Source organism: Mirounga leonina, unplaced genomic scaffold (assembly GCF_011800145.1).
Source record: "Mirounga leonina isolate KUSES-001 unplaced genomic scaffold, KU_Mleo_1.0 Mir_91, whole genome shotgun sequence".
NCBI classification, from domain to species: Eukaryota; Metazoa; Chordata; class Mammalia; order Carnivora; family Phocidae; genus Mirounga; species Mirounga leonina.
In genome coordinates, this window is record NW_023270839.1 from 30,874,471 (window position 1) to 30,887,651 (window position 13,181).

General features: G+C 35.5%; 1 protein-coding gene and 1 pseudogene across 2 annotated transcripts in view; one reads left to right on the forward strand and one right to left on the reverse strand.

Moving 5' to 3' along the window:
- DNAAF4 (dynein axonemal assembly factor 4) overlaps positions 1–13,181 on the reverse strand; it is a 65,400-nt gene that overhangs the window by 30,546 nt on the left and 21,673 nt on the right. The window contains exon 5 of the mRNA XM_034994763.1: positions 2,521–2,752. Within this exon, the coding sequence (XP_034850654.1) occupies positions 2,521–2,752 (232 nt within the window). The remainder of the gene's footprint in view (positions 1–2,520; positions 2,753–13,181) is intronic.
- LOC118003680 lies at positions 9,887–10,459 on the forward strand (annotated as a pseudogene). The gene has a single exon (XR_004677384.1). The product of XR_004677384.1 is annotated as an ATP synthase subunit d, mitochondrial-like (transcript).

Genomic DNA, 13,181 nt, shown 5'->3' on the forward strand with positions numbered 1-13,181 from the left:
TTAACCAAGGATGGGTTTATTTTCTCACTTAATAAGCTTGAAAGAAGGTGGTTCAATGCAGAGGTACCATCTTTCCAAAGTCATTAATGTCCCAAACTCCTTCTTCTTTCCTATTCCATCATTCTTAGTGTATGTCTTGCCTCTTTGTGGTTTTAAAATAGCTAATGAACTTTTTGGTACAGACCTTCATCTTAGGTAGGAAAAGGAAAGGAGAAGCAAGCAGAAAGGAGTAATACTTTTCTATAAATCTTTAGCAGATTTCTTCTTGCATTTCATCAGTCAGAATTTGTCACTTGGGCTACATCTAGTTACAAGAGAGTTTGGGGAAGTGAGTTTTGCTTTGTTTTGTTTTGTTTTTTACTAATTTAAAATGATTTTGTAAAAATAATTCAATGTGCTTTTTCAATGTGTTCCTTATTTTTTCTCTTTATAATAAAAAATTTTAAACATATATAAAAGTAGACATAATAGAATAATTAACCATCATGCATTCATAACCTGCCTTCAATTATCAACTCCTGGCCAATATCACTTCATCTTTACTTCTATCTACTTTCACATACCATATTATTTTGAAGCAAATCTCAGACATCATATATTTTCATCCATAAATATTTCAGTAGGTATCCCTATGAGATAAGGGCTTTCTAAATCTAACTATAATTACATTATCACATCTAGAAGGAAAAAATGTAATTATTCTTTAATTTCTTGAAATATCCAATTGGTATTTAAATTTCTAAGAGGCAAGGTTTTTAGCTGAACACATTTCTTCTGTCCCCTCCCTCAAACCATGGTTCTGTTCATAAAAAAGAAAGGGAGAATATATATTGAGTAGGAAATCTGCAGCACCTGCCACACCATTTGTATTCTGTATATAAAAAGTGGCTTATCTAATATACTATATATACTCATATTATAAATTATAGTCTTACTTGTTGATGTGCCAAAGAATAAGAGTACAATAATCCAAATTCCAAACATCTAAGTTGATTTTTAAAATCACATAAAATCTTATCAAAATTTTTTACTTATAAAATCACCTTAATATAAAATATTAAGCAGTTTTCATCAAAATGACACCATTCTATATTTAAGTTCTAGGTCTAGAGGAGTATGGAGCTCACACCACATTTAACTCCTCTGCCCTGCAAAGTAATTGTGTCATAGCCTTGACTCCCAGCTTCACATTAAGAGATAAAATTAGTGTGGTGTGCCTTTTATTATGGGACTGGTAATTAAAACTTCTGAGGTTTTGCTATTTCATCATTAGTAATATTTTGGTTAAGCACAAACTGAGTCACTCTTGAAAGATACTGTAAGGCTTTGGGATACTTGATAACAAACATTTAAAAGGTAGTATTTTTCCAAACAAGGACTATATACTTTGAGTACTTTTTCCCTAACACATTTCTGAGTGAAAACATGTCCTTAATACAGAGTCGGCTAAAATATGTTATGAATTAAATAATGAACATGGTTAATCTGCCTGTCTTACCCGTGTAGCAATACACCACAGCAGTGGTCACCTACTCTAGAGCCTGATCACCCACGTCCAAATTCTGACTCTGCCATTTATTAGCAGTGTTACCTTGGGCTAGTAAGACTCTCTGTGCCTTTCCTCTCCTGGAAAATGGGGATAATCATGGTTCCTAACTCATAGGTTCATTTATTGACTTTCCAACATACTAGATCTCACTTAAAGTAGTAAAGACATATAACCTAGAGCATAGGTTTCAGATGCAGATAGATGTGGGTTCAAATCCCACAGGTTTACTTATTGGGTAGTTGTTTATCTTTTCTTAATATCTATTTCCACTAAAATAAGAATAGCAGTACTTATCCCAAAGTGTTGTTGTGATGACTGAGTGATACAACCAATAAAATCGCCTGGCATAGGAAAATCACCTAATAAATGTTAATTATTATTACTACATAAGGGATTTTACAAAAAAATGTTCCATTCCTAAATATACTAAATATGCCTAAAACAAAGTTTAATATTCTAAAATCAGATAAAATCAAACTCTTAGCTTTCAATAAAGAAATATGTTCTTTTACCTATTTCTGAACACATCAGGATCAAAGGCCAGATGAGCCCCTATTTGCTTACAACTAAGTTTGTGTAATAGTACTCATGTTCCTGAGTCATGTGAGGAAAATGTCTTTTTTTTTTTTAGTATTTTTTTATTTATTTGTCAGAGAGAGCGAGAGCACAAGCAGGGGGAGCGGCAGGCAGAGGGAGAAGCAGGCTCCCTGTGAGCAAGGAGCCCGATACAGGACTCAATCCCAGGACCCTGGGATCTGAATCATTGCTCACTGTATTTTGAAAATGTCATTGTTTCCTAAGAGAAGAAATAAATCTTTCACCTTAGCCTCTATACTGTAGTACTTATTCTCAACATACCAAAATAATGACCTAATACTATAAATAGATTACGAAAAAAAAAAAAAAAAGTGACATGTCTACTTCACCAAATGGACTCACTTTCCCAGAAAATATTAAAGTAATGATTGTACCTTTTGTGGCAAGATTTCTAGATGCTGCAATTCTAGTAAGGCTTTTATGTTTTAATTTGTTTCTCTCTTCTTCAATTTGCTTTCCTTGTTCACAGAATTTCTCTTCTCTCTGAATTCCTTTTTGTTCTTCAGCTTTTCTTTGACATTCTTTCCAGGCTTCCAATTCTTTAGTTGCTTTTAGTCGTTCATTTTCTTTCATATCTTCTATTTTTTTCCTCTCCTCTTCTTCAATCTGTAAAAATTACAATTACCAAAACCTTAAAACATACAAAAACCAACATTTTAAAAATAAGAAATTCATTATAATAATTAATTATTATTATAAACTCTTATCATTGTATCTGCAGCAGCAGTAGTAGTAGTGAATAAAAAATTAAAACGGGAATGGTAAATGATTTAGGATGTCATGGAATACAGGTTTTAGTTCCAGATTTACCATTAATTATTAATACAATCTTGAGCAATCATTTTCTCTAACCTCAGTTTACTCACATGTAAAATGGGGACAGGCATTCAGTTAAATGATATCTAAGGGCTTGGTAAAAAAAAAAATATTTTTCTAAAAACCAAGTCACTTTGGGGCGCCTGGATGGCTCAGTCATTAAGCGTCTGCCTTCGGCTCAGGTCATGGTCCCAGGGTCCTGGGATCGAGCCCCACATCGGGCTCCCTGCTCGGCAGGAAGCCTGCTTCTCCCTCTCCCACTCCCTCTGCTTGTGTTCCCTCTCTCGCTGTGTCTCTCTCTGTCAAATAAATAAATAAAATCTTTTAAAAATATAAAAATCAAGTCACTTCTCCCAAAATTTACACACACACGCACAAATGCACGCACACATATTTGCCTTTCTACTTATGCCAGTCTTCTCTTGTCTTGGGACTGAAGTTGTGCCAATCTTCACCTTATGGAATGAGAGAACAGTAAGAAAGGAAACGGGAAGGACGAACTAGGAAGTTTGTCTCTGGTGGGTTTGAACTTTGAACGCTGCTGCCAACTGCATTTGCAATAGCAGGTATTTGAAGCTTCCACAAGAAAAGCTGATTATCAGATGAATTTGAAAGCCGTACATTGTACAGGAGTGTGCTAACTTTCTCTCCCTTTCACAAACTTCCTGCAGATGGGCAAGGAAGAAAAACCCTGTGAAAGAGTAACTGGTTGGTGTATATGATTGACTATGTATCTGACTTTCCTATGGTGACAAAAATATGTCACCTCTATCCTCTGGAGAACAAAAATTCTCATCTCTATGTCCAGAGAAGCCGTGTCTAACATAACTTGTCTAACAGAACATGATGACAATGTTTTGTGCCATTCAGTACAGCAGCCACTCGCCACATGTGGCTCAGTAAGCACTTACAATGTGGCTGATGCGACTGAAAAACTAAATTTTTATTTTATTTGTGTTTCATTAATGTAAACTTAAATAGTTTACATTTAAGTAGTACATTTGGCACAGCTCTAGAATAACACGTTGGGACGAAGTTTCCTAGAAGCTGAATTATTTCAGGATACAGAATAAACACAGGTATGAAACTACACTGAAAAGGTGTTCTGTAATATCTGCATGACCTAATACCCTCTTCTGGAAGACAGTTTGTTATTTTCCTATTGGACTGTGGAACACTGACTTTAAAATAAATTTCACAGATTACTGAACATGAGTTTCCGACAGTCCCAGAATTGCACATAAGGCCTAAACTAAGCACAAAAGATAGTAATTTTTACATATTCTAAGTTCAGAGAGTTGCCAGTAAGCTGCCAATAGGTTGGGCCAGAAGAATCTGTGGCAATGAGCCAGTCATTAAATGCCTGACAACAGGGCATGATGACCAGTCAGCGTTAGCCAGAGGCAGCCACAACCTAAAAGGAGATGACAACTTCACCCAGTTTAATGATATGTTTGCCTTTTTTCCTGCTTCCTCTCTGCCCCAACGCATGGATGAAGGAGAAAGTATGTGGAGTCAGAACACCCTCAATCCATCATAATCCCTACAAGTGGAGTGAATTTTGAAAAGTTTTTAAAAGTGTGTAAGACTAAGTCTTAGTTACTAAAAATGAGACTGTCCTTACACCAAAAAGTAACAGGAAAATTAGGTTATTATAGTAAAGATGTAATTAAGAGAACTATATATATATATATATATATATATATATATATATATATATACACACATACATACACACACACACATAATTTATAATAAGCTATATAAGAAACAAAAAAAGTCTAACTCTTCAGGGAGTAAGGGGAAAGAGGAGAGACCAAAAAAGACTTCATAGAATAGGTGACAAAGAGACTAGAATGAAGAGAAAAACATGAAGAATACCACAAAAGTCCTTATAATAAAAGGAAGAGACTAAATATATCAAAGAGAAAGACAGACAAATGCGAAACAATCCTTGAAATTCTTTTATTAAAAAAAATACAATATGTGAAACATAGCACTTAAAGGAGGACTGTATAGTAACAGAAAAACTCAGAAAGCTAGAAAAACAATCATCACATATGAAGAAATGGGATTTTAAGTACTTGGTACCACTAAAAAAAGAAGGATGCCATTTAATATGGAGTATTAATTTAATATAGACAGGAAGTGTAAATAATAGGAGGATAAGAACAGGTCCTGAACCAAATTCCTGAAGAAGGGGAAATCTGTATTTCTTTTAATTTGGAATGAATGCCTGGTTTATTAAGGCAATGTTCTTTATAAGCCAATCTCTATTATGAATTACATTTACAAATCATAAATAAAATATTAGCAAACTGAATTGAGGGAAATATTAAAATTATAATACATCTTGATCAAGTAGCACATTTCTTATTTACGATATTAGGAAATCAAAAGAGAAAAACAATATGATCTTAGTACATGCCAAAACACCAGTTGATACTAGGAATAAAAGAAAGATTTCAGCTTAATAAAAGGACTCCTACAATGTCACACTTCAAGGTGAAGTATTAGAAATATTTCTAACAAAGTCACTAAAGCCAGTATACTTAATATTTTATTATTTTCCTAGAGATCATAACCTATACACTAGAATTTTTTAAGTAAATAGAATTTTTTATATAATAAAATTTTATATATTAGTATATTTATTTTTAAAATAAATATAAATACAGATTATAAGGAAATAAAATTGTTATTATTTGCAAATAATATGGTAGATTACCTAAAAGAACCAAAATAACAAACTGACAAACTATTAGAACTATTATAAAAGTAAGTTTAGCAAGGCAATCACATACAAGATCAACTTTATATGAACTCAAAAAAACTTACCTTCCTACAAACTGGCAATAAACAATTAGAAAAATACAATGGAAAAAATCATTTCATTAGTAATTGATCAAAAAAACCTTTTAAAATGCTAAGAATAAGCTTAGCAAAATATGAGTAAGTCCTAGATGTATATTAAGTAATTTTGCTGAGGGGGCACCTGGGTGGCTCAGTCGATTAAGCATCCAACTCTTGATTTCAGTTCAGGTCATGATCTCAGGGTCATGAGATTGAGCGGCATGGGGTGTGGAGCCTGCTTAAGATTCTCTCTTCCTCCCTTTCCCTTTGCCCCCCGCCCCACTTGAGTGCACGTGCTCTCTCTCTCTCTCTCTCTCAAAATATAAAAATAAAATAATAATAATAATAATTTTGCTGAGGGGTAAGTCCAAATAAATGGGGATAAATGCCATGTTCCTGGAGGGAAATCTCAATAATGTAAATATATTGATATTCTGAAAATTAACTTATAAAGTCAATGTAGATCTAATCAAAATACCAGGAGAACTTCTTAGGGAGCTTGATAAGTAAATGTAAAATTCACCTGCAAAAAAGAATGTACAAGTTTTATAGAGGCATGAAGGGGTTGGCAATTTCCATACACAAATATCAAGTATAAAGCTGGACAAATCTATCAAAAAGAACCACTTCAGAACACTGGAAACTAAGCAAAGACAGCCTGCAAATTGAGAAGTGTTTGTTCTAGAATAAATGCTAAAGTTATAGGCAAGAACAGTGGGATGCTGTCCCCTTCTGCCTGGGGTTACTCCCAACCACCCAATGCCAGCTTCAATAACCAGACTGGCAGTTCTGCCAACATGAAACTAGCAAAAAGAACCCAACAGCTTTGTTCGCAAAAAGGGTGAATGCATTTCAGGGAGAGGGAGAGGTGAAAACCCATGGTTTTGGTGGATAAAAGTGATAGACTTGGTTGGGAATGAACAGGGAAAATTTAAAGTTGGGGTCTGAAGTTGAAGTCCTGGTTAAGGTGAGTGCCTGACTAGTCAGAACATTAACAGAAAGATCATGTAAATGAGAAAACCATAGAAGGTCTATGATAAGCTTACCATACAACTCTGGCTAAACAGAAAGCTATGTGTTTGTTGGGGAGACCTGAGGAAGCTTGGCATAAAATGAAGCCAGGGCGGGGCACCTGACTGGCTCAGTCAGTAGAGCATGTGACTCTTGATCTCAGGGTTATGAGTTTGAGCCCCACGTTGGGTGTAGAGATTACTTAAAAATAAAATCTTAAACAAAAAAAATGAAACCAAGGAAGAAGGGTTGAAAACTGGCTCCAACTTTGAATGTATTCTAAACCTACACATAGACTGATCAGCAAAGGGTGGGAGCCTTTACCGCTTCTGCCCATATCATTAGTTTACAATTAAGTTATGCAGACACAGGAAAGACTCCTAAGGAAGCCAGCCTAAAAAATAAAAATTAAAAAACTTAGCAGAGACATCAGCAGCTGTATAACACAAAGGAGACTAGACTGACTTCACAATTACAGTACAGGCAACCTTCTAAAAAATAAACAGCCCTCAGTAAATAAATTAACAAACAAATATAAATAAAACAGAACCCAGAATTGTTATAATCTATTAACTAAAACATACAGTTTTGAAAAATAAATAAAATAAAATGTATACTTTTCAACCAACGATATTTCAGAAAGTAATTGGTAAAAAGCTTCTCAAATTTGATGAAAACATTAATCCATAGCTCCAAGAAGTTCAAGAAACTCAAAGTAAAAACACAAAGAGGGGGCGCCTGGGTGGCTCAGTCGTTAAGCGTCTGCCTTCGGCTCAGGTCGTGGTCTCAGGGTCCTAGGACCGAGCCCCGCATCAGGTTCCCTGCTCCGCGGGGAGCCTGCTTCTCTCTCTCCCCCTCCCCTGCTGTGTTCTCTCTCTCTCTGTTAAATAAATAAATAAATAAAAATCTTTAATAAAAAAAAAACACAAAGAGATACACCTAGATACAATTTAGTGAAACTGCTAAGTTAACAGAAAAGTCAAACAAAGAGGAGAATCTTGAAAGCAGCAAGAGAAAGAGGACTCATCATGTGCGGGAAATGACAATACAGATAAGACTAATTCCTCATTAAAAACGATGGAGGACAGAAGACAGTCAAATGTCATGTTCAATGTACTGACAGAAAAAAACATATAAACTATGAATTCTATGTCCAGCAAAACCACTCTTCATAAACGAAGATGAAATAAACATATTCCAAGTTAAATAAAGCTGTTGTTAGCAGATGTGCCCTACAAGATATACTAAAGAGAGTTCTTCAGGCTGAAAGGAAATGGCACCAGACACTAACTCAGATCCCCAAGAAGGAATGAAGAGCATGGGAAATGGTAAATATGTGCAAAAATATAAAACACAATACAAATGGATAAACAAAATGTGGTATATACATGATAATAGATAATTATTCAGCCTTAAAATGGAAGAAAATTCTGACATATGCTCTCATGTAATAAACTTGAAGACATTATGCAAAATGAAATAAGCCAGTCATGAAAGGACAAATATGGTATGATTTCAACTACATGAGGTAGCTAAAGTAGTCAAATTCATAGAAACAGAAAGGAAAATGGGGGTCTGAGGGAAGAGGGGGATGGGGAGTTATCATTGTTTAATGGGCACAGTGTTTTAGTTTTGTAAGATAAATAAAGCTCTGATGATGGATGATGATGACGGTGGCACAACATTAATGTATTTAAAGCCACTCAACCGTACAATTAATGATTAAAATAATACATTTGATGTTACGTATATTATACCACAATTTAAGAATAAGCTTAAAAAGACAATACAATTCAACATCCACTTATGATAAAAATTCTCAAAGTGGGTACAGAGGTGACATACCTCAGTATGACAAACTCACAGCTAACATCATTCTCAATGGTGAAAAGCTGAAAGCTTTTCCCCTAAGATCAGGAACAAGATAAGGATGCACACTTTCACCACTTACATTCAACACAGTATTAGAAGTCCGTAGTCAGAGCAAGAAATAAAAGGCATCCAAATCAGAAAGGAAGAAGTAAAACTGTCACTATTTGCAGCAGACATGATATTATATATAGAAAACCCTACAGACTCCACAAAAAACTGTTAGAATAAACCAATTCAGTAAAGTTGCAGGATACATAATCAATGTACAAAAATCTGTTGCATTTCTGTACACTAATAACGAGCTATCAGAAAGAGAAAGTAAGAAAGCAATCCCATTTACAATTATATCAAAAGAATAAAATACCTAAAATTAAATTTAACCACAGAGGTAAAAAACGTGTATGCTGAAAACCATAAGACATTAATGAAAGAAAGTGGAGAAGACACAAATAGTAATATTCTATACTCATGAATTAAAAGAATTAATATTGTTAAAGTGTCCATACCACACAAAGCAATCTACAGATTCAATGAAATCTCTATGAAATTCCAGGTCATTTTTCACATTAATTGAAAAAACAACCATAAATATGCATGGAACCACATAAGACCCTGAATAACCAAAACAATCTTAAGAAAGAACAAAGCTGAAGGCATCAAGCCCCCAGATTTCAAACTATATTACAAAGCTATAGTAATTTAAAACTTAAAAGTACTCTATCAGCATAAAAACTGACACATAGATCAATGATATGGAATAGAGAGCCTAGAAATAAACTGATGCATATATGCCAATTAATTTATGACAAAGGAACCAAAAAGATACAATAAATGATATTGGGAAGACAGGATATCCACATGCAAAAGAATAAAACTGGACCACTGTCTCACACCATACACAAAATTTAACTCAAAATGGATTAATAACTTGATTGTAGGATCTAAAAACCATAAAACTCCTATAAGAAAACATAGGCAGTAAGTTTCTTGATAATTGGTCTTAGTGATGATTTTTTGGATTTGACACCAAAAACAAAGGCAAGAAAAGCAAAAATAAACAAGTGAGATCAAACTAAGAAGCTTCTGCATAGCAAAGGAAACCATCAACGAAATGAAAAGCTAACCTACTGAGTTCCGTTCCTTGCTGCTGTGGTCTCTGGGCCGCCGGGGTCGGTGAAGGATCTCAAGATGGCTGCGTGAAAACTTGCTCTAAAATCCATTGACTGGGTAGCTTTTGGGGAGATCATATCCCGAAACCAGAAGGCCATTGCTAACTCCCTGAAATCCTGGAATGAGACCCTTACCTCCAGGTTGGCTACTCTCCCTGAGAAACCACCTGCTATCGACTGGGCTTACTACAAGGCCAATGTGGCGAAGGCTGGTTTGGTAGATGACTTTGAGAAGAAGTTTAATGCCCTGAAGGTTCCTGTGCCAGAGGATAAATATACTGTTCAGGTGGATGCTGAAGAAAAAGAAGATGTGAAAAGTTGTGCCGAGTTTTTGTCTCTCTCAAAGGCCAGGATTGAGGAATATGAAAAAGAGCTGGAGAAGATGCGGAACATAATTCCATTTGATCAGATGACCATTGAGGACCTGAATGAAGTCTTTCCAGAAACCAAATTAGACAAGAAGAAGTATCCCTATTGGCCTCACAAGCCAATTGAGAATTTATAAACTTGAGTTGGGGTGAAAGCTCTGGCCCTCGTATTGTAAATGCTGGACATTAAAAATAATGATACGGAAAAAAAAAAAAAAAAAAAAGCTAACCTACTGAATGAAAGAAAACATTTGTAAATTAAAATATCTGATAAGGGGCTAATATCCAGAAATACAAACCATCCAATTAAAAAATGAAGAGAGGACCCAAATAGACATTTTACCAAAGAAGACATACAGGTGGCCAACAGGTACATGAAAAGATCCTCAACATCACTAATTACCAGGGAAATGCAAATCAAAACCACAGTGAGATATTACCTTGCACCTGTTAGAATGGCTAGTATCAAAAGGAAAAGAAATAACAAGCGTTGGTGAGGATATGGAGAAAAGGGAACCCTTGTACATCGTTAGGGGGAGTATAAATTGGTGCAAACACTATGGAAAACTGTTTGGAGGTTCCTCGAAAAATTAACTATAAAACAACCACATGATCTACTTCCACAGAAAATGAAAACTTATACTAAAAAAGATATATGCATGGCCCCAGCTTTACGGCAGCAGTATTTACAATAGCCAAGACATGGAAACAATCTAAGTGTCTACCAATGGATGAACAGAAAGAAAATCTGGAATATATATACACACTAGGATATTGTTCAGCCACAAAAAAGAATGAAATCTTGCCATTTACAACACGGATGGACCTTGAGGGCATTATGCTAAGTGAAATAAAACAGAGAAAGACAAATACCATGTGATCTCACTTATATGTGCAATCTGTAAAACAAACAAAAAACCCCTAAGCTCATAGATACCATGAACAAACGTGATTGCCAGTGATGGGATGTTGGGTTGGGCGAAATGGGTAAAAGGGGTCAAAAGGTACAAATTTCCAGTTTTAAAACAAACAAATGAAAAAGGACTGCTGATATTATATTACATGGTTTAATCAAGAAAAAAAAGACAATACAGACCTTTTTTTGCCTTTACTCTCTTGATTTCTTTAAAAACCTATGATTTCTTTTTAAAAGCGATAATTTTTAAAGTAGAATTATAACATATATTATTGAGTTATAACAACTACATACACATGAATGGCAAAGCAGCCCAAAGAGGTATTAGAGGAAAGTCGCTATATTTTACTGGAATTGAGTCAGTGTTTACTTGAAGTAGATTCTTATAAGTTAAAAGTGCATCTAGCAACCATTAAAAAGTTTTACAACAACCTAAATATATATATTATAAAGGAGCTCTAGTTTCAGCTTTGATAGGCAAAAAGCTTAGAAGGTTGTCACTCCAATCCTCACAACAACAAAAAAAGATGGACAAACTGAAAAACAACTAGTTTTCTTTGACTCATCAAAGAAGAAAGTTGCAGGGCAAACTGTTACCCTGTAATCTGGAGAGACAGGTGTATCCAAAAAGACACAAAGATCTGCTTACCTGTAGCAAAAGTAACTAGAGCTATAAACTAATAGGAATACTTAAATAGTAATTTTGACAAAATACTGGCGCTTAAGGGTGGACTAGCAGGAGAATGATAAACTTTCAGGCCACAGTCTTGAGAAATGCCCCCACATTTTTGTGGGCTTCACCTCCAGAAACTCCCTCAGGCTACAATGATGAAGCTCTGAATAAGATAACTGTGTCTCTGGCAAAGGGAGGGGAAGAATAGTCATTGTGGATTACAGAAATACCTAGAGCATTCTCCTTAAAGATCTACCATCCAGAGAAAAGGACTTTGCCAAAGCTTAAGTCCCTTATCTCTGCTGGGGGAAGAGAATCCCTCCCACTCCAGTCTTCTCCAGCCTCTCTGTCCAACCTAAGGAGAGAAGAAAATAGTTAATAGGGATTCAAAAAAATAGACCAGGAACACTACAGCCAAGGAAGGTAATAGGAGGCAGTGGGGAAAAGCTGTCTCACTGGGAGAAAACTTGTCAAGATCACAGTCCCAAGATACAGGCCCATGAAAAAAGTGATATTTAATTGAAAGATTATGAATGCTTCCTTTCCCTTACAATTTACTACCACACCAAAAGGGCTCCAGGATAATTAGAGTAGATTATATAAGAGAGAATCTTACGATAAAGACTCTCTCAGAAGAAGAAAAAATGGAGAAGCCCAGAGTCAAAGGGGGAGTTAAAAAAAAAAAAATACCAGACACTAGAAGCCTTTAAAGCTTCTGATACATACAGCCACAGCTAACATTAAACATAGCAGCCACATTAAAATAAATCTATACCCTAACAGCCTAATAACCTCAGTTTCTACTACCTGATACAGGTCTAGCTTTCAATAAAAAATTGCAAGACCTGCCAAAAGGCAAGAAAAACACACCATAAAGAGACAATAATCAACAGAACCAGACTCAGATATAACACAAATATAAAAATGATCAGACATGGAATTTAAAATAACCGTTTAATATGTTAAGAATTCTAATGGGGGCGCCTGGGTGGCTCAGTTGGTTGAGCGACTGCCTTCGGCTCAGGTCATGATCCTGGAGTCCCGGGGTGGAGTCCCACATCGGGCTCCCTGCTCAGCAGGGAGTCTGCTTCTCCCTCTGACCCTCCTCCCTCTCATGCTCTCTGTCTCTCATTCTCTCTCTCGCAAAAAAAAAAAAAAAAAAAAAAAAATCTTAAAAAAGAATTCTAATGGAAAAAGTAGACAATATGCAAAAATGCCAGGTAAGAATATATCTTTTTTCAAAGATTTATTTATTCTAGGGGGAGGAGGGGCAGAGGGAGAGAGAATCTCCAGCAGGCTCCCCACTCCAGCAGAGCCTGACTCCATGCTAACCCACAACTGTGAGATTGACCTGAGC